Genomic DNA, 27,961 nt, shown 5'->3' with positions numbered 1-27,961 from the left:
GTGGGTGTGGCTGGTGCCTGGCTCGCCGGCCGTGATGGGCGGGGCTGGAGGCGGGGCTTATCCCGGAAGCGGAAGCGCGGCACCCGCTAGGCTTTTCTGGGGATGCCGCCGCCCTGGAGCCCGCTGAGATCCTCGGGCCGGGCTGGCGGCGGCGCGGCTTCTGCCTGAGTCGCTCAGTGTCTGTGCTGGTAGGGGCTGGAGGATGATGAGGGAGAGAGAGATGTGGGTCGGGTTCGCTGCCGGGGGCGTGGGTACCGGCGCGCTGTGTGTGGGGCTGGGAGAGGCAGCGCTTCCTCGTAAGCGGGGGCCGCCAGTCCCGCTGTCAGCGTTGTGTCTCGCTTTTGGGAGGCTGCCAGCTCCCGCCGGAGGCCCCGGGCAGCAGATGGGGCAGGGGATGTACCCGCGGGGAGCTTATGTGCACCTTTCTGCCCGTCTTTCATTCTCCAGGTCCGTGGTTTGGGGAATACAGCGTTGCAGAGGAGCTTTTGGTTGGACCTGCTCTAACTGCTCTTACTTTCTTGTTCTTTGCTTTTCTTCTAGATCTTCTTGGCAGAAATCACAACAAAACCCTTATTTAGTTGGTCTTACGACCATCTTTGTCCTAGTGTTGGCCTTTATTATCCCTCATTTTGAGTTTGCTTTTTTTTTTCCCCTAGCTGCTGAGTGTGCTTCATTATTTGCATTTCAGAGTTACTGTTTGTGAATGCTGCTTCTTCAGAATTATTCTTGCAGGATCTTAGAATGGTTTTGGTTGGATGAACCTCTAAGATCACTTAGTTCCAATCTCTCTGCCACAGGCAGGGACACCTCCCACTAGATCAGGTTGCTCAAAGCTTCATCCAACCTGGCCTTGAACATCTCCAGGGATGGGGCTTCTATGACCTCTCTGGTAAACCTGTGCAAGGGCCTCACTGTCCTCAGAGGCAAACTTTTCTTCCCAGTCTAATGTCTTTATAGTTATCAACTGGGTGAGAGTTTATATAGTCACAAACTGGTGTTATTTATGTGACTGTATTTGTGCTAGCTTAACTTGCTAGTGTAGTTTAATAGTTAAAATGAAAAGGTACTCGCTTAGTTGTTAATGTGCTGGTAATTCGAAAGTATGTTTTGGCAAGGTTGTGGTTGTTTGAGGGGCAATATTTTGTCTTGGTCTGTCTTTTTTTTTTTTTAAGTATGACCCAGGACTAGACCAAAATCTCTGAAGTGATATATTATATGTATCCTGCTACAAATTTGCTCTTTGTTTAGACAAAGAAGTAATCGTTTTCAGAAAAACAGGTTCTTTCTCTGTTTGGGAATTTGTGTTCAGCACTTTCAAAATACTGGATCATGTGCCAATTAGACCGATTAAATAAAGGTTTTTCATCTTGCATAGTTGGAAAAGGCTTGTCTTTGCAAGTATTCCATGAATATTTACATTGCCTTTTTTGCATGCAGATAGTGAGAAGGAGAAGTGTGGTAGTAAGGAGAGAACAATTGAGTTGGAAATCTGTTTTCCTGCTTTCTGTGGGTTGTAATCATTCTGCAGTCTTGTGAAAGGTCTGTCTTCAAGGGAATTACTCTTAATGAATGGCTGGTGACCTGATTTGATTTTCTTCCTTTAAAGCACCTGGAAGACTCCAGTGAGAACTGGAGTGTGACCAGCTCCAGAGGAAAGGAGTTGTTGTTTCCATTCCATGGATCCCTTGGGTGCTCCTTCCCAGTTTGTGGATGTCGACAGTCTGCCAGGCTGGTCTGACGCCTATGAGGCAAAACAGCTGGATTCTCACCAAAATTCTGTTGAAAAAGCTCAAGTTGATGTTAGATCACCTTTTCCATACAGAAAAGACATCAATGAGAAAATAATCTTATGGTAAGTTCCTTATGGCCCTGGTGTGTTTGTCATCACTTCTTCATTTACTGCAGGATCCAATTGCCTCATATAACAATCTCTGCTGTGGTATAAAGTCTTCAGGTCCTTTTTTCTTGAATCAAAAATTACAGGTCTGGGAATAAAATAGTCTTTTTGTTCACTGTAAATCTGCAAGTCTGAGGTTTCTTCCACCACAGGTTATAAATTGCATGTTTATAGGTATTTCTTGGTGCAGCAGACTGGAGCTGTACTTCTTGCCATGTGGTTAATATCAAACCTAATTGGGCACTTTGATACGGTCTCTTAAATTTTAAAAAAATATGCTTGCTGTCTCCTAGATTTTTTTTCTTCCTTTGCTGGCTTTACTCTGCTTCCACTTTTCTTGTGTAGATCAGTATTTTCTATTTCATATGGTTCTTGTGGCTTGCTTTGGGTTCCCCTCCCCTCTTTCCCTCTTCTCCATTCTGTGTTCTGTCTCCATATCTTTCCACCAAAATCTATTGATGAAGTACAGTGTGATGAGGTGAACTTACTCCATCAGATACTAGCTCTCTAGATGAGTAACTCTCTGCTAATCAGTATGAAGAGAGGAGGATGTCTTGTGGATGCGGATTCAGGGATCAGCCTGAACCTCTTTCTAGTTAGTACCTGCAGGAAATGTGACTGTTCATCTATTTTATGAACGTGATTAAGTAAAGAAAGAGAAAAGAGGCTAAATGTCTCTTAGAATTTGGGAGTAATGAATGTGTGCAATTTCAACTGTTATTGGAACCTCTCCCCCTGTGTGGGGTAATCTGTTTCCCTTCCTACGCTCCTTGATCCTGAAACTCATAGAATGGTTTCTGTTAGGGACCTTAAAGCCCATCCAATTACACCCCTGCCATGGGCAGGGGCATCTCTCCCTAGATCAGGTTACTCAAAGCCTCATCCAATCTGGCCTTGGACAGGGATGGGGCAGCCACAAGTGCTCTGGACAGCCTGGGCCAGTGCCTCACCACCCCCACAAGAAAACATTTCTTCCTAATATCTAATCTAAATCTTCCCTTCTTTCAGCTTAAAACTGTTACCCCTTGTCTTATCACTGCTCTCCCTCACAAAGAGCCCCACCCCAGCTTTCCTCTAGGCCCCTTCTAAGTACTAGAAGGTTGCTCTAAGGTTTCCCTGGAGTCTTTCTTCAGGCTGAACAGCCCCAACTCTCTCAGCCTGGCCTCAAAATCTCTAATACCTGCTATAATGAAAAGTAGGTCAGAGTTGTGATACTCTATTGTCTCGTGTATTTCTGTTTATCTTCTGTGTGTCTGATCATTGAACAGCAGAATGAATGTGATCAAAGCATGGGCTCACTGTTTGAGGACAAAAGCAAGGAAAGCTTGTCTAGTGGCAGCGTCACACTAGGTCTTCAGTGGTCTGAGGGGGAGCAGCAGCAGTAAGGTGCCCTGGGTAGTGTGTATGCGCACTGAAGAGGGTACACTGAAAAACATTGAAGACTGGAGTACTACATTACGAGTACTGTCCTCTTATCTCAAAGGGAGACTACATGGGGTTTTTTTAAACGCATTATACTCCATTAGTTGAGCATGCTATTCCACGTATTCTGCTTGCTAAACTGCCCTACATACAACTACAAACACCATCTCTTCTACATACATCACAAAGTTAATGTTGATGCTGGGACTTTTTAGGAAATAACAGGCCGCGTGCTGTCTTGCCTCATCAATCAAAGGCAAAGGATGATTCTGTGTGTTGAGCATGTCAGGGTACACTCTGTTGTGTGGGCACTGGAGTTCTATTAATGCTTTTCCTCTAACTTGGTATTTCCTTGCTCATCAGCTCTTATTTGAGAATATCTTGCTTAATCTTATGTTTAGCCTGCAATAAATTGTTTCCTTGTTTCATCAGGAAAGGAGATGTAGCATTACTGAACTGCACGGCTATAGTAAATACCAGTAATGAGTCTCTCACTGATAAGAATCCAGTATCTGAAAGTATATTCTTGCATGCTGGGCCTGACCTAAGGGATGAACTGCAGAAGCTCAAAGGTAAGAGGCTGGAGACTTTACCTTATTGAAATCAACTGTCCTTGCATAGTACAAAGCATTTGAGCATAAACTAAAATCAAAGTATAGATTTCCTACCCACCCACCTCCTGCCCTAACATCTGATGTTAATGTGAAATAAAATGAGAAAATGCATGCCAATCTAGTCTCTTTTCTTTTTGCCATTCAGGTTTCATATCATTGAAAATCCATGGCAGGTATTTGAGTTGCTGAGCCCTTACTGTGTGATACGATTCCCATTGTTATATGAAACCACTTAAAGTACTTAGCTTATCAGAGCTTTTACTCAAGGGACCAATCTTGTACACCTTCAGATTTTGCTCTTATCCTGTTCAGTGGGTATCCTTATCCTTCACAATACGTGCTGTGGAGTGCAGGAACTGAAGTTCACCACTGCAGAAATTGAATGGGTTCTAATTTCCACTTTGTGTATCCTCTTTCAGGCTATTAATATACACATGCAATTTCAGGAAACTGTGGCCCTAATAAATGTAATAGTAAAATACTGCATGTCTAGAAGTTTTAGTGACTCTTTAAATTGTTTGGCTCATTTGCCTATTCTGCACAACAGATTGCTTTATTAGAAAGTTACAAGACCATCCCTAATGGAAGGCTATTCTGTAAGTGGATGAAGCTTGCGTTACGTGGATTCTTCATTAACAGAATTTAAGGCTGATAATGAGATTTACAAATACCCAGCTCTATTCCCAGGTCTCTTAAAAAAAGAAAGAAAAGTTTCCTTATTTTTTCTATGAGGAACAAAGTTTATAGTTATCCAGGGTCATACAGAAGTCTGATATAGTTTTCAGCTAAAAATTTATGTTTCTAGTCACTGGCAATGATCTGGATCTTGAGATCCCACTGATCCCTGAGTAGTACAGCTCACTCTCTTGGGTGACAGCTCTGTCTTCTTATTACATAGTAACAAAACAGATAGAAGAGCCATAATATTTCTAATGTAAACTCTCAACAGCTTGAACTACAATAGATTAGACATCGTTTGGTTTTCTATAAAATCATTTTTGCTGATTCAGCTTGCTTTTTGTGGATTAACTTGGAAGCAAAACAGAAGGAAGAATAACCATTTCATAGGACATGGGGAAAGTCAGTGTGCATCCTTTGGGTGGAAACAACTGTTAAAATACAGCAGATTTTATAGAATAGTTAGGACCCTCCTATGCATGCCAGAACTCTTCTAAAGTGAACTTGGGTTTCTTGTGCACTGTGAAGCAAGAGGGACATCTCAGGCAGTCCTTAAAACTTGAGATCTGTCAGCTCTGTAGGGAGTTGTTTATGAAACTTGGACTTTGCTTCTTAAGTTTCCTTTTACCCAAGTTACGTAGTTTTGCATCCTCTACCCTGTGGTAACACTGATGTCTTCTCCATGTAATGCATTCTGCAGGTTCAAGACTCCCTATACACGACAGCTTCCTTTTAATCTTGTGACAAGAGCTTTTCAGAAGTTGGTTCTTCTGACACTCTGCTGGCATGTGTTGTGGGGGAGGAAAGAGAGGCTAGGTTACAGCTTTGGCTTCTGTGCGCCCTTAATATGTTTTGCACAGCAGAAGTAGTAGAAGGGAGCTTAATTAAGAAGTTAGCTTATTTTAGTCTTTTCTTATATGCCTCTTTTTTGTGCCATTTCCCGTTTAATCTTGAACATTTTTTCATAGGAGAGTGTTCATGGAAGGAAAAGTGAAAATGTATTGTCTTTGTTTTAAAGCTGTAAAATGAGTGCAATGGTGATTTTAAGTCAGTTTTCTCCTTTATTCCTACTGCTTGGTATATATTCATAGTTCATAGAATCTGAGGAAAAATCATGATCTTAAAGCACGTGACGTGCTGACCTTTCAAAGTTCTGTGCTTTCTTTAAGGCTCAGTTAACTTGTGGCTTCCTGGGAACAGTGTGTAGTTTTGATCAACAAATACTGCAGCCAAGGGCTTAGGCTTGCAGATGAAGTGCTATTGATGTATCCTTCCTTCCCTATCGACACATACTTGTTGCGGTCTAATAAGGACCTTCTGTAATGGCAATGCATAGTAGTCTTCCAACTCCAGTGAGGCTTTTTCTTTGCTACACGCTTTATATAGAGGATTCAGACTTTCCATTTTAAACTTGGAGAGAAAGCTTTTCTGATGTTTGAAATGTCATCGGGTGAAAAATGGGATCTTGACATTGTTCCCAGTTTTACCACAGACCTTGACATTATGCAGCTCACTCTGCTAGCTCACCTTACCCTACCTCTTCAAATAGGAGTAATACTCACTGCTGGTTTAATTTTGTACATTTTGTCAAGATCTCCAGACAGAAGGCATTGGGAAGTAGTAAGTGTGATGTAAGTGTAGTTAGGGATTACTGATGCCACATCTGGTTGTCTGAATTTATTAGTTTCCCCACTTGATTCAGAACTATACCTCAGTCAGACTTGCTTCATTCGTTCTCATGAGATGCTTTTTCCTAGAGACCTTTGCTTGTTCTTTTGAAGTTGTGCAGCTTGGATGGACTATGGAAGGAGAATAGTAACTTGATGTCTGACATATTAAGTGTTTTAGTTTCTACTTTTTCCACGTTCTTATTTAGTTGCTGTCATGAGGTGAGGTGACTTGGAAGGTTTGCAGTAATAAAGAAGGGTATGCTTAGTTTTAGTATGCTGTTATGTTCCTTCTGATTAATCCAGAAGAAACAAGGTGGAGGTCTGTAGAAGTTAATGATCTGATTTACTGGATCAAAGAGTTACGAGATGTTGGCCTAAAGGTCATGTGTTGTGGCTGTTAAAGACATACATAGTTTTAAATAAGGCATTCTTAACATGGAATGTCTCTTGTGATAAACTACGCTTTCATGTGCGTTAATAGCCTGCTTGAGCATCACAAGGAACAGAGTGGACTGGGAGAGATGAAGGCCTCTATTCAGCAGGCAGGTTCATGATTGACTTAAGCTAAGCCACTGCAGTGCTGCTGCCAGAAAAGTGGTCACAGCTGCTTCTTCACATCTGCTTTCTTTTCAGTAGCAACCTATAGGTTCAGGTCAAAAGCTAATCCAGTGAAAATATTAGTTTTCAGTCACAGCAGAAAGCTTAAGTGCACCTGTACAAGCAGAAGGAAGGAGGTGGAAAATGATTGCCTTTGTGGACAGGGAAAGAGAAAAACTAGAAGTCCTTTCTTGGCTGCAGAACTGGAGCAGACTAGGTTTGGGTGAAGAAGGGGAGACTCGGCAGGATTTTCTTCCAGGTGCCAAAGACAAAGCAGATTTTGAACACAGTAGCTATTCTGGATTTTTCATTATCAGAAATGCATTGGCAAGCTGAAGGAAAGGAAGGGGTCTGTAGGTGTCATCGTGGGTTCTGATAAAGTGTTTTCCCTTGTGAAAAACAGGAATTAAGTATGAATACCTTGGAGGGGATAGCCAAAGAGCAGTCAAAACCAGAAAGAGGTAAAGGTGTAAAGTATGCTGGCACACAGTAAATGCTCCTAGAGTATGTAACCAAAGGGTGCTGGGAATGGTACAGTTAAATGTTGTCTGAACGCACAGAAGTTCAAACTAGACACCTAGTCTGTCAGGAAAGCTGTGTTCTCCATGAGAATCATATTCCTGCCTTGTGGACATGAAGAAATTTGCAAAACAAATAAGGCTGCCCTGTTCTGGGAGCATAGATGAAATACGTGCTTGATAAACGCTTTTTTAATAGCTTTTCCAGCAGCTGGTGGGTTTGATTAAGGAGACTTGTAGTCCTTTTATCCAAGACACAATCTCCCCAAACCAAGTTGTTAAATTTAGAAGGACTTTTTATTGTTGGTTATGTAGCATATTTGTGCATCAGTTCCCCTCACATTTTTAAATCATTTCTCCCTTTGGCTCTGCATGTAGCATAGCAAGAAGCACAGTTCAGACAGCATTTCCTGCAATTTCTGGTTTGTCCTTTGATGTATAGTTTTAAAATTGAGAGGCACAGCTCTTGCCTAGGTGATACTAGTTGTTAGGTGATACTAAGCACTGTTAAGACATAGAATGCTCTCTGTTATATTTCATGTCTGAAACATAGACCTCTGTATATAAAGTGGAGTTGTCTGACTCTGGAGGAAGTCAAGGGCTTGAGTACTTCTAGGGTTTTTTTTATTGTGACATTGGCAATTGTGTTTATTTTTTTCAGGGTGCAGGACAGGCGAGGCGAAACTCACCAAAGGATTTAATTTGGCTGCGCGTTTCATCATTCACACTGTGGGACCTAAATACAAAAGCCGTTATCGCACAGCCGCTGAGAGTTCTCTATACAGCTGTTACCGCAATGTTTTGCAGCTCGCAAAGTAAGCACACAACTTGCCTTTAGTTATCTCTATTCAGTGTAGATAAAATTTGCAGAGAGCTCTGACCTGGCTCAAGTCCTAAAACAATGTAGCTAGAGCTGGACAGCATTCAGGAACTTTGAGGAGAGGCAACAGTGATAATTGCATTGGGCTTCATGGTGTGAAAAGCTCTAAATGAGCTTGCCCAAGCAGAAATGTCGTGCATCTCTGCAGCCACGTGGCTCTGTGTTCATACAACAGCCACCTAAAATTCTGAGTTGGATTGCAAGGTTATTTCAAAAGTTGCTGCAGATGGATTTGTAGTTTTTCCCCTTTGATCTGTTGTATTTTCTACTTGCTCTTAGCTGACAGATTTTTGTCTTTCAGCTTTCTATTTTTCTGTGTTCTTTTCTGTGTTCTGTTTGTCTCCTGTGACAGATGTTGTAATGGTAGCAGTCACAGAAAGTACCTGAACAAGGGCAATATCAGAAAATGTACTTGATAGTTTCTTAGGGTTTGGCAAGGTCAATTCTTCTAAGTCTAGACTGTGTTTTACAGTGCAATATCAACTGTTTCATAAACAAAATTACAACTAAGGTTTCTAGTATGTGCCAGTTTTCTTCTGCCTCAGGAATAACAAAGTCAGGTCTGGATTGAAACATATTAAAAATTCTAATAAACCTGCTTGCTGACTTCTGAGTGCCTTTCAGTCAATCTGTTCTCTAGAGTAACTTTTGACACTTGTGAAACTGTCTACCAACTTTGAGCTTGCACAAACTCCTCTGATGACTGTTGGCAACTCCTCTGCTTTACTCTTCTAGAATGTGGCTCTGTGCTGGAAGCATCTTACTGATCTTAAAGTTGTGTCACTCAAAGCCAGTGGTCGTCTAATCATACCTAGGATTGAGTAAGCAACCTTGGTCTGTGTCCAAACATCTAACAAAAGAAATTATAGGTCAGGTGAAGGAACAGGAGAGTGTTTACAATAAAGAACACCTCTTTCACTACCTTCTCATCACTGCCAGTCCTGTGCAGGAAGGGAAGTACTTTGGAGAGGATTGCAGGGAGCTTGAGGGAATAACTTCTTCATTCAGAATATGAGAAATTACAGGGACAATCTAGCTGAGGTAGGAGTCATCTGAAAACAAGCACAAGGGGAAACAATGTGGAATCATTAATGGTTCTCTGCTTTGCGATGGTATGTAGGTATCTTGCCAGCAAAAGAATTCTGTACAAACCTGAAAGAGGATTGCTGTTGCATAAAGGCAGGAAAAAAAAAAAGTACCGGTGTTACCTACTGCACTGACAGACATTTGTTCTCATCTGACGTCCTACTTATTTACTTTTCTTTTTCTCTAATTCAGGGAACAGGCAATGTGCTCTGTAGGATTTTGTGTCATTAACTCTGTGAAAAGATGCTACCCCTTGGAGGATGCAACCCACATAGCACTGCGTAAGTTTGTTGGAAAGTGGTGTAAACTGGATGGCAGTATTCAGCAGATCGCTTACCTCTAACAGTCTGCTGTTGATATGGGGAAACTTTTTTGGGCTTGGGGGCTGTAGTTTGTTAGAGGCTGTAAAACAGCGAGGCCTTCACTGATTTATCAGGAAATGGAGGATAAAAACATATGATCCTTTCTATATTGGGAGGTTGTCAGTAAAGATCCATGGGAATCTGTGCTGGAACTTGCAGTCTTCAATATATTAATTCACAGCCTGGAAAAGATGCTGAACAGTGAGATGAAGAAGCGTACTGGTGATAGAAAATGGTTCAGAAAAATAAAGATAAGGCCGTACTGTTGAATAGCTGTAGATGGACCTCAAGAAACAGTGAATTTCGTCTGCCATTTCAGTGTCATGAGCATATCCAAATGTAAAGTGGTATTCTTCCGCCACTTACCCACCCCTTCTATGCTTCAGCTTTCACATTCAAAATGATAGGCTGATTCTAGGGTGCAAAATATTAGCATTGTAACAGTTCCATGGAAACAACAGCTCACTGGAGTTCAAAACAGCAGGCTGAGTAAGGCACAACAAATGTTATGCTATAAATAAGAATGTTATGCTATAAATGTGTGTTGAGTCCACCCTTAACACGTTCAAGAAGAACATAGAAGTAGAAGTTGAAGAGGTCAGCAAAAATAGGGAAAGGTGAAAAATAACTAAGTAAGCTGAAGTCTTTTTCTGACTGGAGTGCACTGAACTTGAAGGGAATGTGATAGATGTCTCTGAACTCATGGGTGCCATGGAGATGGTGAACAGGAATCAGCTGTTCACCTCCTCTCAAAGGAAGAACCTTCAAACAATGCTAATATGAATCAGGTTCAAAACAAAGAAGGGGAAATGGTTCTTATGCTTACGTTATTTTATATAACTTCTTACCAAAAAGTGTTGTAGGTTTTAAAAGTTTTTGAATTTGTTCAAGTTTAAGAGGAAACTAAATTAAAGAAAATAAATGAAGGCTACTAAAAAACAAATCAGAAAGCTTCCTAGGATGATAATACTTGAATAGAGAAGTGCTCAGAGAAGAATATTATGTGCTTGTCTGGTTATTACTTTTCCCTTTTTTATTTTGACTTTCATTTCTGTTGACCTCCTGTCTGCTTTCCACCACCACCAGCCAGTCCATGGACCTTCCTGCATGGCGTTTCTGCGCAGAAGGTGGAAGGAATGTTTTTCCCTCTTGCTGTGCAAGTTCGACTGGAGGGGTCTTTCTTACCCTCTGTTTAGCAGAAGTGCTGACAGTGGACAAACAGATTTGTCCGTTGTGTTCTCCGTTATCTGCCTGTTGAGCGAGACATCTGAAAAAATCTACTCACATAGGTCCATAAATCTGTTTGCTGTGGAACTGCACAACTGCAATTGTCCTGTAAAGTACTGTTGCACATCAAGCCAATTACACCTGAATTTCTGGAAGTATTTCAAAATAGCCCTTTTCCTCTGCTGTTTCTGGAAGAACTCATGCTAATATATTCTCTGTAGAGCAGACATCTTTCCTTTATTGCTTTCTTCTGTTGTCTCTGTAGGGGACCATATGCTACTTGAGAAAATACTGCTAGACCAAGCTATTTGTTTGGACACTTTCTCTCTTGGTGGTCTGACAGGAAAGCATTTGAAAATTGACATGTCAAGATTATTGCAGCTCAAGGACCTCATCTGTACAAGGACATATCTCACTGGAAGCTTAGTTACAAAATGTTTTTTTCCCCCTCAGCTCCAAATGCTTAGGAACTTGAAGGTGTCCCTGGGTTATGCTAAATCTTTAGGAGAGTCCAAAACAATCTAATAGAGGAAATAAATTCTCTCTTTATTTAAAAGTAGATTTTTTTATATGCCTTTTTGATATAGCTGACCCAAGAGGTTTTGTGTGGCTGACTGTGTCTTGTACCAGTTTATTCTGTGGCTTGCTTATTATCTTACTTTACAGATAACTAAGGACACAATGAGTTGTTCTAGGAATATCTGGTTTTGACAATTTGAATAGGACTCTGTAAAGGAAGGGTTTGGCTTGATTTTGCAGGTCCATAGAATCACATTCCACAGACTGAGGAATATGTAGTGAGCTAAAATCGGACCCTTTTTTCCCTTTGTATTCATGTCTAAAGTGAGAAGCAGGAGAGAGTGGAGATGGAACTTCTAGTCTGGCCAACGACCCATTTGCTGTGTTAAACTACCACTTAATCCACACTTCTATATGACCTGTGAAGCTATTTTGTATCAGGAGGGATGTCTCTCTGTTCTGCACTCTGAGTTCCTCACTTGTAGTTGTGTGTGTAAGTTTCTTCTCCTGTTTTGCTAACCACGTTTAATCTTCTTCCCTGCAGGCACAGTTAGAAGATTCCTGGAGGTTCATGGGGAGACTCTGGAGAAGGTGGTTTTTGCAGTCTCTGAGCTTGAAGAGGTATCTTCTTGATGTTCATTCCTCCAAAATTCATAGGCATGTTTGATCTCCTCTGCAGCAATCAGCTTTTGCCATGTAGAACTGGATTCAGGTGTCCCCATAAAGTCACATAGACTCTTGGTCCCACAGCATCCTTCTGCCTCCTACTGGCACAGCTTTTTTTCCCAGTACTGCTTATGTTCTTAGCAGTCACTATGGACACATTCAGAATCTTTCCTCTTCTGACTTCTGTGTTCCTGAGCCATGAACTGGAGTTGATAGAGGTTATAGTGTGAGGTTGTGCTGGATGGTACCTGCTACTGAAAACGGAAATGCCTCACACAAAATTTCCTCTTTATGCAGTGCTGCTTCTCTCGTGCTGTCGAAAAGCCAGTTTAGCATGCCCACGGATCACCTACAACCATCTTAAATGTTTTGGGCTGGCTTGTTTAAATAACAAGCTTGACATTTAATGATCTGTGTTCAGATAGATGCTAGCAGTTTGAACATTGACTTCTCTTGTATATCTGACTTACATATGGGTTTTCTTGGGCAGAACACACACAGTGTTCAGGTTCTAGGACATCTGGATGAGGAAAATAACTTGTTGGGGGTTCTAAAACTGCTAATCAATTGGAGAGAATGTGTGGAGAATTCGTGTTCAGTAGAGACATTTCATTATTTTCCTTCATGTGAGGAGGATTTACCTTGACTGGTTGTTGCTATTTTTTTTCCCCAGTCAGATCAGTAAAGGTGAGGCATGTAGTGGTGCGTTTTAATGTAAGCAGCCTTTGCTGAAGTTTGTAATCCACGCACGTTGTAACTTCACTACTAAATTAAAGTATCTGCTTCAACCTGCATGGACTCGGATAGATTACAGAGTCTTCTCAAGGCCATGTGCCAGTACAGCCAAAAAATGTTGACCTTGGTAAAGATTATCTGCCTTTATTGCCAGGTAGTGGCCCAAAATAAGCCATTGAGGGAAGTGATACTTTGCCTCTAAACCTCTGAGAAAGTCCCTGCTACAAGGGACTGAACTACTTAACTGAAAAGCAAGGATGCGTGATAGACTTTCGTGCACTTTTCTTATTTGTAGGCCACTTACCAGAAACTGCTGCCTCTGTATTTTCCAAGATCGTTGGAAGAAGAGATACAATCCTTACCTTACCTCCCTGCAGATATTGGCAATGCAGAAGGGGAGCCTGTAGTACCAGAGCGGCAGATCAGGATTACTGAAAAGCCAGGTGTTCCAGATGGTAAGTTCTAAACTTCAGAATAAATATCTCTGTGTGAAAATCAATAGAAAAGGCAGGCTTCCTACCCCACCTCCCCTAAGACAGGTTATAATGAAGACAGTTCTCAAGCTTTCTTGCTGACTTCATGTGTTCCACAACAGTAACTTCTGCTTTCTGCCTCTTTGTGTAGGGTGCTGTGGTTAGAGGTTGTGGTAGAGCTCCTGTTCTGTCTTTTTCTTTCTTGGGCGAGAGAGGTAGTAGTTCGTTGCCTTTGCAAATATTCTCCCAAGGTAATTAGGAACTTTGCAGGGTTTTTTTTTGCGGACTCTTGTGCAGCCCTGAACTTAAGAAGGCATTATTAACTGTCTTTATGTATTAGCAAATGTCTCAAGTGATAAGATTCTGTTGATAGAGCCATGTACATCAAAATAGTAGATACTCAATGAAAATTAGGAGAAACACCCTAAAAGATAAAGGAACTAGATCAACCCAGAGATCACTATTTGGCTGTCTAAGTTCAGTGAAAATAGTCTGTTTGTAAAGAGGTTGCATAGATGTCAGGGTTGAAGAGGGGAGACATGTAGGGCAAAACAATTTAATATATGAATGAGCATAGCTGGCACATTCTGCCTTATTTATTAAGCGGGGGTATGAAAGCTTCTTCAGGCAAAGCCTTAAACAGTCAAAAGCAGATAACCTGGAGTGGGTATCAAAGATTTTCTGCTTTTATACCACCAGTTGGGACAAGGATGAATGTGCAGTGAGGATACAGACAACTTAATGATGCTGTTTGATTTGATATCTGATGTACCTACTCCTGCTTATCAGATTCCAGTCTTTTTTGCCTGTCCAAACTGCTGAGTAGAGTGGTATTTGTAGCTGTGGCTGGTCAGTGTGAGGCATTCAATCTCTAGCTAATAATTTGTGAAATTACTCATTTTGCATGTGTAGGAACTGATGGGTACAGTGGAATCCTGCATTTTTGCACCATTGCTGCTATGGCATGTCACACTAAAACTGGGAAACTCAATTTCCATTCAAATTGCCCAGAGAAGTGATAATAGATGCCTTAGAGTTACTTGATGTTATCAAGTTCAGTGGAGTATTCTGGTATTGTCACCAGCAAATGAACTTGTGTTCTTGCACATCTTGTTAAACACGAGGCTTAACAAGGCCAACTGCCAGGTCCTGCATGTGGGGCACAACAACCCTATGCAGTGCTACAGACTGGGGGAAGAGTGGCTGGAGAGCTGCACGGAGGAGAAGGACCTGGGGGTAATGGTTGACATGAGCCAGCAGTGTGCCCAGGTGGCCAAGGTGGCCACAATGGCATCTTGGTTTGTATCAGAAACAGTGTGACCAGCAGGTCCAGAGAGGTCATTCTCCCTCTGTACTCGGCACTGGTAAGACCGCACCTGAGTACTGTGTTCAGTTCTGGGCCCCTCACCACAAGAAGGATGTTGAGGCTCTGGAGCGTGTCCAGAAAAGAGCAACGAAGCTGGTGAGGGGGCTGGAGAACAAGTCTTATAAGGAGCATCTGAGAGAGCTGGGGTTGTTTAGCCTGGAGAAGAGGAGGCTGAGGGGGGACCTTATTACTCTCTACAACTACCTGAAAGGAGGTTGTGGAGAGGAGGGTGCTGGCCTCTTCTCCCAAGTGACTGAGGACAGGACAAGGGGGAATGGCCTGAAGCTCCGCCAGGGGAGGTTCAGGCTGGATATCAGAAAAAAATTTTTCACGGAAAGAGTCATCGGGCACTGGAACAGGCTGCCCAGGGAGGTGGTCGAGTCACCTTCCCTGGAGGTGTTTAAGGAACGGGTGGATGAAGTGCTTGGGACATGGTTTAAGAGAGTGTTAGGAATGGTTGGACTTGATGATCCAGTGGGTCCTTTCCAACCTGGTGATTCTATGATGCTATGATCTTCATGGTGTTGTAAACAGTGCTATAAAAATATTCAAACTCGTGTTACCACCAGCTCTACAGCATCTGTTCAAGCAGTGGCTATCATATAAAGTGAGCCCTTTCTACAGTGCATCTTCTAAATTGAATAAAGCTGCAACATTTGTCCTTTTGCATACTTAATTTTCCCTCTATGACAAGTAGGACAATGGTAAAGCCCAGCTCTCTCCCCAGAGCTTGTATTTGGAGAGAGTTAACCACTGTCCTTTTGCTACAAGCTAATGATTAGGACTTGCCCGGTTAGCTTCCAGACAAACCAGCATTTTGAGGGAGTCATAGTTATCAATCGTGTGCTATAATCTGTCAGCAGCGCTGGTGAGGTATCAGAGCTATCTTGTGGGGGTTTGTGTTAGCTTGTAGCATGGTGACTGGGTTAGCTCCCTGAGATACGTAGCAATTCATCAGCAGCTTTGCTGTCTTGTATGCAGCTTAAACATTTTACACTGCCTTTGTTTCTACTGCAGATGCTTCAGATGAAGAGGGTCTGGAGGCAGATTTGTCTTTCATTGGTTCTCATGCTTTTGCCCGCATGGAGGGAGATGTTGATAAACAGAGACGCCTCATCCTTCAGGGACAGTTGTCAGAGGCAGCACTGCAAAAGCAGCATCAGAGGAAGTGAGAATATCCTTGTCTGTGTGAATGTTTTGGGTTAGTTAGCTGTTTAGAGGACGAACCATATGATGATTTTGTTATCTGTAGAGCCTGATCTTCTGGCGAGGAAAGAAAGATAAAGCCTAGTGTCACCCCGGAGCCTCTTTGGCCTGAGGGGAGAATGGGCGGGGTAGTAGGAGGGAAAGACAAGCTGGTGACCCACTAGCGTGCCCGTCTAACCAACTGGCTTACCTCTGCCACGAGATGTCACTGTTTCATCACCACTTTCTGTACTGTGGGCACCTGCTTTCAACACTACCCACTTACTTGCTCCTGAGGCTCGTGGCAGGTAGCAAGGTAGATTTCCTTCAACTTTCAAAGCAGAAAGATAAATAAATGAATGCTGAGGCTTTCTTCTTTTGGTTTGGTTTTTTTTTTTTTTCCTATTAACCGTAATGTATATGATCACTTTTAGAAGCCAGTTACATTCTGGAGCCCTCTTAAGGCATGCTTGGCTTGTTCTATCAGATGAGGCACTAAGTTATTCACTTACAAAAAAGTATCATGTGGCACTGTTTGCTGTGTAGTTGTGTTCAACTTCTGGATTTTTTTTTAAAGATGTTTTCTTTTTTTTCCTGTTAAACACTGACACTAAAGTGCCCAGATGCAATGCCCCTATAGTTACCAGTTGGTGCATATTCATTGCCCCAGAGAAAATCATTAGTTATGTAACTGACACCCAAATGTTTGGGCTCTTTTCCTCATGCTTATTTCTTCAGTAACTTGGTAGTAGATCAGAAAACCACAATGTTGGAGAGGGCTTATTCAGAAAGAGCTTTTGTCCTTCCCTTCCCATATACCTCCCCTTTGGATTAGCATTAGCAGCCTGGAGGATTAGTTCTAACAAGATGTTTTTAACTTTCTAGTTATAATCGCTGGCTGTGTCAGGCAAGAGCTGAAGATCTCTCTGATATTGCTTCTCTCAAAGCCTTGTACCAGACAGGTAAGTTCAGGACACCGATGACCGATGTACGTTGTCTTAAAGTAAACCCACAAAATAAAATACAATATTTTCTTTGGACTTGAGCATACAGTACATCGTATTATTAAGCTAGAAGCCTGGCCAAGAACTAGGCAGCTTCTCTGCAGTAAAGCAGGAATTCTCTCTTCATCAGCTTTGAAAGACTCTGTGGTAAACGTCAAAACTGTTCTGCTTTAACAGTCTGAAGTATATACATATTCTGAATTATCTGTAGCTTTAGATGTAAACCATACTAGTAGTCCACCTTACCATTGGCTTAATCTCGATGAGATAATTCAACAGAAAAGATTAACTGTCACTACCCTTTTGTTACAGAGAAATGAATCTTCCTTTCAGATTATTAGTGTAGAGAATAAGCAGTTACCACAGCAACTTCCAATACAGCTTTCCTGAACCAAACAGCTTGCTTTATTTCCCTCAGGTTAGATATGTGGTGCTGTTCTCTGTATTTGTCTCCGAGTGCTAATGGCTGAGTACTGTGGGCACCACGTTTTGTAACCTTGTATTCAATAGATGGGGAGATTAGGGAGAGATTCAAGCCAATGAAGAGCTCCATGGAAGAAAATAGCTGTGAGGTCCTTGCAGCCTGGGAAGTGGAGATGGAGAAGTTCTGCTCTTCAGTTCACTTTTACTCTTTAGGTAGCATCATACTCGGATGTAAAAACTTGACCTAGTGCCAGTGGCTTATTGCCACTTTGTGTCATGACAGAAAGAAGTAGGCAAGTACTCAGGCTCCTGAAAGCATAGCTGTGCTTCCGCAGAGAAAGTCTGTTCAGCTGTCTGTTCAGAAAATCCAGGTACTTACGTTGATCTTTGTGCAACTCTTGAGTCTCTGTCTGTTTCTGCCTAGTGGCTGCAATTTTAGTAGCTTGCCTTAGACTAGGCTCTGTGGGCTCTAGGTGGTCCATAAGGTGTGCTCTGGGAATCTGTGCATTAGATTTCAGAGATTTGTTTTCTAGGAAGATTTTTGTTTTGGTGGTAGAACTGCAAGTGAATGCTTTCTTAAAAGTAAAAAACCAAGTTATTGCTTGAGATTTAGGTGAATGTGGAGTATATAGGAAAAAAAAATTATAGTCCTTAAAACCTGAGTTTCTGGGATGTGATGCACCCTTCTTTTTTTGAATGAGAATAGCTACTGTAAGGACAGTAACTCTGGTGTATTTCTTTTGTTGTTAGGATGAAAACTAGATGCCATGCTAACAATCTGAGCTGTGGCAGTTTCCCTCCCAAACCTGACATGAGTGAAGTTTTGAGGCATATTTTTCTTTTGTAGGTGTGGATAACTGTGGTCGCACAGTGATGGTGGTGGTAGGAAGGAATATCCCTGTAACATTAATAGACATGGAAAAGGTAAGGCTTGGTAAAGCTAGAGTTGTGTAGGTTGAATATGAATATTCAGGATGTGAAAGTCTGATTATAGGGGTAGTTCAATGTTAATACTAGAAACATTATCTGTAGACATCTTAAGAGATTTATCTGCCAACAAAAATAGTTTATATTAAAGTTTATTCTCTTATAAAACTTTGTGTATTGAAGTGTCTTTTCTTGAGAAGGAAGTAGACCATTTTTAGAGAAACAGGCCTAACATGGCCTTCTATTTCCTCTCAAGAAGGAAGACTTGGCCTGCTTCTGTAACTGGCAAGACATGAAGAGTGAAATGTAACAAGTCAACTTAGGTTTTCATGAAAACAGCAAGAATTTATCTTCATTTATGAGGTCGGCTAGACAAAAAAGACATCTAAATGGCTATAGTAAAGTTAAACTTGGGATGTTCGCCTCGCTTTTGTAGCTCAAACATGCCACCCAGCCTCACTATTCCTGTTTTGTGAATGAATTAAAAGAAGCATAGTAAAATGTAACATAAGAGTCCTTTGCAAATATAGATTTCATTTCTTTCTGTCTCAGGCTCTTCTGTATTTCATCCATGTCATGGATCATATTGCAGTGAAGGAATATGTCCTGGTGTACTTCCATACGCTCACAAATGATTACAATCAACTAGATTCTAATTTCTTGAAGAAGCTCTATGATGTTGTTGATGCCAAGTGAGTGTCCACCCCTTCGACTCTTCCTCTGTGCTGTGCAAATGTTTGTCATTCTCTCTCTCTGGTTTCTCATGTATGTGTGAGAGCACTTTGCTGGGACAAAGACCTAGATAAAAAGGCAAGAGGAAGGAAGGTATGTTTTATTTACTTCTCAGAACTCTCTATCAAACCAGGAAGTTCTGTGCTTTGCAATCTCCCTTCTGGAGCTGTTAGAGGTATACTGGGTGTCTTGTCTGTGTCTGTCCAGAGGTGGAGTTTCTGGAGCCTGGCTCTGTTAAAAGTATGTTGCTAGTTGTGAGAGTAGAGGCTTGGGTAACATAGGCAGTCATAATTTGTCCCTAGCTTTCACTGTCTACATAAAAGACTGCAGGCTCTGATGTCTTTACCTGAAAAATAATTATTCTGCCTTTTTTCACTTTTTTTACTTTTCTAGTATGTGCCCTTATATTAGATCAAACTTTGTAAAATTATGTCATGGGCACGTAAGCCAAATGATCTATGTTTTGACTGTTATGTCGTATAGGTAAGCTTAATTAGAAGTCAATTTTAAAGAATTTTCTTTCTAACAGGTACAAGAGGAACTTGAAGGCACTGTATTTTGTCCACCCAACATTTCGTTCAAAGGTGAGGTATATAGAAGAAAAGCAAATGTTTTGGATGTTGGCAGGGTAGTATGTGTGACTGTTGTATGGGGAACATGGAGGTATATGAAAGACTTCCAAAATTAAGCAGTCTTAATTAATTAATCTTCTGGATCCATGGTCAGAACTTGAAATTCATCCCCATCTTTGATCTAGCTGTAGCCTTCCAACTCCAGTGATAAACTGAACCCCAGTGCAGTGCAGCTGTGCCTTGTTTTGCACATGCCCATGAAAGAGGTGGAAGCTTTGGATCTCCATGCTTTCAAAGAGAAACATTTTGTCCTTTTTTCTGCTGTCTGGTTGGCAGAATGACAAACCATGACCAAAACCTCTTAGAGTCTGTTTTTGATGTCGTTCATTTCCTGGATGTTTCACCTTTTCTCGCCCTGCAAGAGGTATTGCATGGGTGCTGTATATCTCTTAAGAGTTGCCCTGGTAAGGGCAGAAGGGGTATGTCAAGTAGCAATGAGATTATTCAGGTTTATAGAGCGTAGAAGAGCAAAAAAGATGGGGAAAATGCCTGTGACACGTAGTGCAGAAAAATCCAGGTAAGCCTTCAGAACATGAAAAACTGAACTTATTAATCAGTAAGACATGATCCTTGGAGATGTGTGGAGCAACAGAAGATGGAGCTCACTCCCTTCTGTACTTCATAGACACTACTCATATTGCGGTAGTAAAAATACTTCAGATGAACTGTCAGCAGCAGCCCTTCCTAAACCTTGTTTGTCCTATTAAAAGTTAAAAATGTGAACCTCGGTGTTGACATCAGGTTAGCCTTTTGCTTTTTGCTGACATTGATCAATTTGAGGAATTTATACGCTTGCATAAAATACATTTGCACACATTCAGCAAGAATTACTTTGCTGAATTCCAGAACTCTCTTTTCGTGTGCACAGCTGGAACAGCATGAGACTTAAAGCTCCTTGTTTTTATGTAGGTGAGATTGTCTTCCCAAACAGCATACATTCCACTATCTGCCAGGAGATTAATTATTCCCACAGGGTACAGATCTGAGGTCTCGGTGCTATGATTAGAGCTCTGATTCTCCTGAAGATATAGGAGCTGGCTTAGGACATTACTAAGGTCACAAAGTTGAGTGGAAAAGTTGAAGCTAGGAAGCACGAGTGTGTTATACTCCCAGCAACACTTTCCCCTCCTCCTCTCTTACCATGCATTTCTATTTGCTTGAGAAACCTCTTTTGCTGGAGAATGTGAACTTAATGTTCACCAACCCATTGCCACGTTCTCCGTCCCTGGGGAACTGCAATGGGCCTCAACAGATCTGTGAGGAAAGCAGGTAGTTGGTAGGAAGCAGAGAAGGTGAGAGATGTAGAACTCTCTAACTTGCTGGAAATGGAATTGGTTTGTATCCTGTCCTGGCAGTGCGGCTGGAGACAAAAGAGAATGTGTCTATGCCTGTCTTCCAAGCCTTTTCTTTAACTGAAAGGCAGGTGGAATTGCTGCTGGCTGCAGCAGAGACGGTCAGCTTATGCAACATAATGGGCAATATGCAGCAGAAAGTCCTGATTGAGAAGATGGCTGCTAAGAGGGAATGATTTTTTTTTTTTCCTCTCCCCTCCTTTTTTGGCCATTTCCAGGCTGTTGTCTCTGTGGAAGATTGCTAGTCCAGAAGCCTCTAATTATAAGTGTTTGGTACATTCATTTTCTCACTTGGAGCATTGACTTCCTTCCTAAGAAATAGTGGAAAATGCCCCATGTCTTAAATCTGTAAGGAAGGCTGGTGCATTCATGCAACTTCCCAAACCCATCACCCTTGTACAGCACGGGAATGAGATGGATCTGTTGGAGTGAGTCCAGAGTAGGCCACAAAGGTGATCCGAGGGCTGGAGCACCTCACATATGAGGACAGGCAGAGAGAGTTGGAGTTCTTCAGCCTGGAGAAGAGAAGGCTCCAAGGAGACCTCTTAGCACCTTCCAGTACTTAAAGGGGGCTACAGGAAAGCTGAGGAGGCTCTGTATCAGGAGGCTCTGTATCAGGGAGTGCAGGGATAGGATGAGGGGGGGAATGGTTTAAAGCTGAAAGAGGAGAGATTGAGATTGGATATTAGGAAGAAAAAGTTTCCTGTGAGGGTGGTGAGGCACAGGCACAGGTTGCCTAGAGAAGTCCTGGCTGCCCCATCCCTGGCGGTGTTGTGGCCAGGCTGGATGAGGCTTTGAGCAACCTGATCCAGTGGGTTCCATGGCAGGGGACTGGAACTGGATGGGCTTTAAGGTCACTTCCAACCCAAACCATTGTATGATTCTGTGTGTCAGATTCTTAAATATCTGTGATAAGTGGTTCATTTTATGTGATATTGAATCCTGCCTTGGTGAGTGTCTGTCCACTTCTAAGAGTTGTGTTGCTTATTTCTGGGCTGAAGGGGATCAAGATGCTTTTCATCATGTCTCATGGAAACTCATATGTCTCTAGAAAACAAACATAGTTCTGAAAGGGCTTCACAGTGCCAGCAATGATTCCTTGTATGGTTTCTAGATGCAGAACTTTCAAATTGCCTGTCTAGAATACATGATTCTCAGTAAGGAGGGAGGAGGTTCAGCAGCTTTTCTGAAACAGAGTAACTGAAGCAGGGTGTGCAACCTGGTTCTGTACACTAATCCTGCCTTTATTCATTTTTCATAGAATCATAGAATGCTTTGGTTTGGAAGGGACCTTTACAGGTCATCTAGTCCACCGTACAGTGAGCTGTGACATCTTTAACCAAATCAAGTTGCTTAGAGTCCCATCCAAGCTGGCCTTAAAGGTTTCCAATGCTGGGGCCTCCACAACTGCCCTGGACAACCTGTGCCAGTGTTTCAGCACCTTCATTGTAAAATATTTCTTGTGATCTGTGAAGAATTTGATTCTCTTGTGCTGTTGAAATGTAACCGTTCTTATGATGAAATTGTATCACAGGCAACAGCAGTTTTTAGGCATCAACTCCTGCAGTGTGAACACTTGGTCACCAGGTCTTAAATTAAAGACACCCCTGAACAGCTATCATAAATTCCTTCACATACTTTTGCTGCTGATATATAAATAATGGGCTCTGGGGATATTTTTGTGTGAATCCTGTTGAATCCTCTCTTCTGAGAGCTCTCCAAACAAAGTTTTATAGAGCTTGGTGTGTTCCGAGTGAAGCATCAGTGTCTGGATCTAAAAACAATCTCACCCAGAGAAATTCTGTTTTCATAGATCTAGTAACTTGACTGTGAAGCAAGAATGTTTCAAAACTTAAACATACTTGAATACTCAAATTAGATTTTCATAATCATCGTAATCCTTATATTCATCACGAACAGTTTTGGTCTTGTTCTTCTGTAACAGTCATAAAAGCAGTTTCTGGAGATCAGATGCCAATACAAAGGTTGCCGCAAACCACTTATGGCTTTTTCTACACAAGATCATTCCAATTGTAATAAAATTTCCCAGATTTTAGTAAGTTTCTCTTTGGGATATCATCCAGTTAAGAGATTGTCTGTGCTGTGCTGCTTTTTTGAGGGAGAGGCATCGTATACTTTTAACTCTGTGGTTTTCTAACTTGGCAGAGTGACTTTGATAGCTTTTTAGTCAGATTCAGGACAAAGAAAATGAAGGAAAACTTCCTCAGCTTACTAGATTTTGTCTAACTTATTCTGCTTTCAGTGCATTAACAGGGATTTAGTTGAATTCAAAGTTCTCTGTCCTCTTACTGATAAGAAAATGCCTGTTCTTATATTACTGTTTCTATAACCTCTGATTACTGAGAAATGGACATGATAGAAATTTTGTAGAAACATTTTTGTGACTCCCTACAAATTTTTTATGGTTTTGGCTAAGATGTGAAACTGCAGTGGCTTGTGTAATGGGGGGGGATATGGAATTGCTTTTCAAGATACCTGCAAAAATATTCCACATTAATGTTTTTATACATTAAACATCCATAGCAATTATGTTTAATGGTGGTCATTCATAATATGCCTGGGAAAGCATGCTACTTTGGTACAGGATTGAGAGGCTATTTTTCACTTGTTAAGCTACCATCCAGCACCACTCATAAAAGAATTGTTAGAAAACAGTTTAGAAGCATTATTAACACCTTGCCTTCATCAGATGTAAAATCAAATAAATCATTCTGAGTTGGCTAAACTGGAAGTGAAAATGTGCCACTAAACAGATGGTTTCCTGAAGACAAAGAGTAGAATAGCTGTCACTTGTGCTGCAGAAAGGGACCGTACACTGGCAGTTGGGTAGGAGCGAGTGTGGAGTCAGAAAACACCAGCTTGAAAGCTCTCAAGACAGTGGTTGCTAGCAGTCAGTGGTGTGTAATTCCTGACCTTGTGTTGTTGCGGTGATATCAGTATTTCAACTCAAGCCTGTTTAACTCTGGAGTATTATGCTGAAGGTTTTGAAATGGCATCACCTTAATTTGGTTTTGCTTGTGTTTATTCTCAGGTCTCGGCATGGTTTTTCACAACTTTTACAGTCTCAGGGCTAAAGGACAAAATCCACTATGTGGAAAGCCTTCAGCAGTTATTTGCAGCCATACCCCCAGAACAGATTGATCTTCCCCCTTTCGTCCTCGAGTATGATGCCAGGGTAAGTGATTGCATGTGGCAAGTGTGGGTCTTTGTCCCCATGAGTAGTTCTTGTGCTTCTTCCATGCTGTTCCACAAGAGATTTAAAGGGGCTGATTTCCGCATCTTACAAATGAGGAGAAGAAAGGGAAGGCTCTTGGAGAGTAGAGTTGGTTTTTTGTGAATAACAATGTTTATAATTCTTTTTCTACACCAGTCCAAGTAGGGGCCATAGCTTAAAAGCAGACTTCTTTCCTAAGAGAGCAGTCTCCTGTGTGCATAAAACTCAGACTGCCTTTCTTCAATCAAGAACAGTGGAACATAGGAACTAAGACCCTGTGAACAAGATAAAATTGATGTTATATATCTGCTATATGCATCACACAGACTGTAAAAAGAAATACTGGCTGTTTCATCTTCTTTGTCCCACATGTCAACAAGGACCCAGGAAGGGCTGCAGGGGAAGCAGTAGGGGGAAAAATGCAACTGTAGAAGGGTGCCCTGCCTTTGTGTTAGTCCCTCCTCCTCTTCCCTTCTACATCCCAGGTATCTGACCAAATGGTGGAATGAATATGCCCTGCATTCATTCTAAAGAGGGTGTGCTGTAACTACGAATTATCAGGCAGAGCTGTGTGTCTCCATAAGCAACTTTATCTTGACTGGCTCTGCTAGCATTTGTGGCTTCCATGCATCACAGCTTTGGCTTAATGGCAAAATTTTAACCTATAGTTTTTGCTTAAGACTGTGGCAAAACCAAGGACTGTTTTTTCCTGAATATCAGCACAAGTCCTCTCCTGGATAAATTGTGGCAGTCACTGTCCTTGTGGAAGAGGAAGCTAGGAGTACCTGTTTGTTTCTGCTTCTGTGTTGTCATCTGTTACACCAAAGTGTATTGGAGAAGAATCAAGATCAACTGCTCTTTCTGCTCTCATTGCAGGAAAATGGGCCTTACTATTCTTATTATCCTCCATCCCCTGACTTGTGATCTGCAGTCCTGTGATGATGCTGGTTTCCCATGGATCCAATGACCTGATGCCTGCCAAAACCTCTGCATTTGCCCATGTACAGAATTCAGAGAGAGGGTTTTCCTCCCCCAGCTCTGGTATTTTTTTACTGATAAGATATTTTCAAGCACTCAAGCAATCAGAGAACTTTATGCCACTGTGAACTGTACAACTATTTCAAATATATTTATCCAGCAGAAAAGTTGATTTAAAGATCATGAGGTACATTTTTGTTTTGAGGGGTTTTTTTTTTTGAAGCTGTTACATTTATTTCTGAACAGACTTTTTTTTTTTCTGGGAAGTCCATCAAAAGCACCTGATCATGTTGTTTTAACTATTACCATTTTCCAGCTCCATTTATAATACCCATTTTCAACTGCTCTGTACAAATATCGTGCAGTACCAACCTGATGCATTGCCCATCATATGGTCTGTGTTTCATATTGATTACTTTCTCTTTCTGTTAGTGCTGATTACTTTGCTCTTGACCCAGCAGAAGTATCTGGAATTGGGAATGCCGTGTCTGCAGGCTGATCAAAGCATTACAGCCAAGCCAAGATTACTGTGAGACTTAGTACCATAAATGCTAGGTGAGCTGGGAGCCTTGATAAAGTCCCTGTCGGTTTTCATTGGACAATGTAACATGTCAGGATGCTACTGCCCTCCCAGTAAGAATAAAATTGAAAAGCGTTTGTGTTTTCTTTTCTCTAACTATAGTTGTTTACGTTCTCTTGACATGGCCAGATGTGTTTGCATGATAAATCAAGGCCTTGTGTGTGTATGGAGGGGGGGATAATGGTGACTCCAACCGCTGATGGCAGAGATTCTCTTAGATATCGGTGTTCCTTTTATTTCCTGTTACACTGACAGTCCCTGATTTTGACAGATGAGATACACGTAAGATGGCTCAGCCACAGGATACTCGTGGAACTAGAGGTAAAAAGCTTTCCAGCCTGCCAATAGAAAACTAGAAGAGGAGAGATGGCTCCCTTGTAAAACATAGTCGGGACTGGCAGTCATAAATAGAGAAGGATGGCATCCCCGGTAGGAAGAATGTTACACCAGTACTGAATATGACGGTGATAATATGGTTTTCATTCTGGCTGGTTTCCTGCTCTGATTTGTACCTGCTCTGCTACTCTGCTTACCAACAGGTTCCCTTGCTCCACCACTTCTGGAGTAACTATCTTTTGTAAGGATAAGCAAGAGTCATTGTGAGATGTTTTAGAAGATTGTTATTCATTTCCATTGAGTTGATTGGAAATAGACCTTTCTGCCTCCTGTTTAAAGATACTGTAAATTGTTGAGATAAGCAGGAAAAAATCCTCTCTTGGTCATTTAATTGCATGTCACAATTTGTGTTTGCATCTGAGAGTTGGGGCTTTTGTAAGCAGTGTGGTGAAAATGGGCCCTACTGAGCTTCCTTTCTTTCCTACATTGGCCTTCTGGCTTAATGCGTGTTTATACTCCACATATCCTCATCGTGTTGGTATGTCAGTTACAGATTAACATAATCGCTTGCACATACAACATATAAAAAGCAAGTGGTTTTGTTTTTTAATTGTCCCTCAGGGTCCTTGTGCGATTCCCGTATCAGATCCAATGTGCTGCTAAAGCTGGAAGCTGTAGCACAATGGTAAACCACCTTGGTGTTAAGGCTTGGGAGCAAAGCACCTTATGGTCAGTTCACATGTGATTCTTTCAGCACTTTTCTGGTGGGTTTTGAGAAGGAAATATCACTAGTCTGTACTGAGCAGCTACCACCTGTCCCTGCCTCCACTTTTCACCTAGCTGTTTACAGCTGCCCTTGTCTAGTGACTTTTATAGCCAGCAATGAATTTTCCATGCTTCTCTAACAATTTGTATAGCTTTCCACCCCCAGTAACCATCTGCTGTTTTTCACACCCATGGCTTTTTCAGTGAGGTTCTTGCAAGAGCAGCCAGTGTCCACTTAACAGGCAGATTAGAGGCGATTCAGAGCATATTGTGAAAACCAAACTCTCAGCTTCACAGTTTTTGGATGGTTTCTGTCCCTTTAGCTCACAGATGGCACAGAGTCATAAAGCACTTCTTTTTAGGACTCAGTCTGCACGTTTTTCGGACCCTAGTCCAGTCATTTTAAGAAATTACTTGGCTCAGTGAAGTACGAATCTGCCTCCAGACTGTTTGCAAAGCGAAAAAGGCAATCTTGGCACCATGCATCTCATTGTGTATATTTTTCCCTTGAAGGACTTGGCTTTAAAAATTTTTTTTACCCAAGTCTCACAAATCTCAGTGGTGTAAGACAGACCTGCATTGTGCTGCAAAGAATCCTGCATTTTCCAGTGAGTCCAGAGTTGTGGCAGCTTACCAATTTCTTTTTAACGGAGACTTTCACAAGTAATGCACTGGGGGTAGGGAGAGAAATCAGATCAGTGATGTGCTTGGGATATTTATTGCTATTAAAATATTTTATTCTAATATAGAAAACAAACACATTAAACCAACTGAACTGCATTTGGTTTAGGCTGAGATGAACGCTGGCATGCTCTGATTAAGGATGGCTACAATGCTTTCTTCTTGAAGAGGCCAGGGAGTCAGTCTGTGTTGTAACTCTTGTGTAAGTTTTAACACTTCCACCCAGTGTAGTCACTGCAGAATTAAAAGATCTGATGAAGATTTTATTGCCTTGCTGAAAGCTATTTCACACCATCTCCAGGCTAAAAAGGGGGAGTTTTGTAGGGAAGTCTGTTAGTGTAATTGTGAGTATCATTAACTACTACTGTAAACTCCCTGTGTGATGTTGATAGTAGAGCAACTTCGTTGTTGTCAGTAAACT

General features: G+C 41.6%; 1 protein-coding gene across 1 annotated transcript; it reads left to right on the top strand.

The window, feature by feature from the left end:
• Positions 1–45: 45 nt before the first annotated feature.
• On the top strand, positions 46–27,961 carry GDAP2 (ganglioside induced differentiation associated protein 2). Its single transcript, XM_054062250.1, has 14 exons — positions 46–188; positions 1,607–1,852; positions 3,752–3,891; positions 8,058–8,211; positions 9,555–9,643; positions 12,015–12,091; positions 13,167–13,326; positions 15,728–15,878; positions 16,781–16,857; positions 18,170–18,246; positions 18,802–18,941; positions 19,511–19,565; positions 24,018–24,161; positions 25,077–27,961. The coding sequence occupies exons 2-14, from the start codon at positions 1,677–1,679 to the stop codon at positions 25,122–25,124; spliced, it is 1,488 nt and encodes a 495-aa protein (XP_053918225.1). The 5' UTR covers positions 46–188; positions 1,607–1,676; the 3' UTR covers positions 25,125–27,961.

Source organism: Cuculus canorus, chromosome 1 (genome assembly GCF_017976375.1).
Source record: "Cuculus canorus isolate bCucCan1 chromosome 1, bCucCan1.pri, whole genome shotgun sequence".
Taxonomy (NCBI): Eukaryota; Metazoa; Chordata; class Aves; order Cuculiformes; family Cuculidae; genus Cuculus; species Cuculus canorus.
This window is presented reverse-complemented; position numbering and strand designations above follow the sequence as displayed.

Bases quoted from the DNA above. Each gene is read 5' to 3' on its own strand.
- GDAP2 (XM_054062250.1), top strand. From the start codon at position 1,677: ATGGATCCCTTGGGTGCTCCTTCCCAGTTTGTGGATGTCGACAGTCTG. The intron at 18,247-18,801 runs GTAAGGCTTGGT...TTTCTGTCTCAG, and splicing joins CATTAATAGACATGGAAAAG to GCTCTTCTGTATTTCATCCA. The intron at 19,566-24,017 runs GTGAGGTATATA...GTTTATTCTCAG, and splicing joins ACCCAACATTTCGTTCAAAG to GTCTCGGCATGGTTTTTCAC.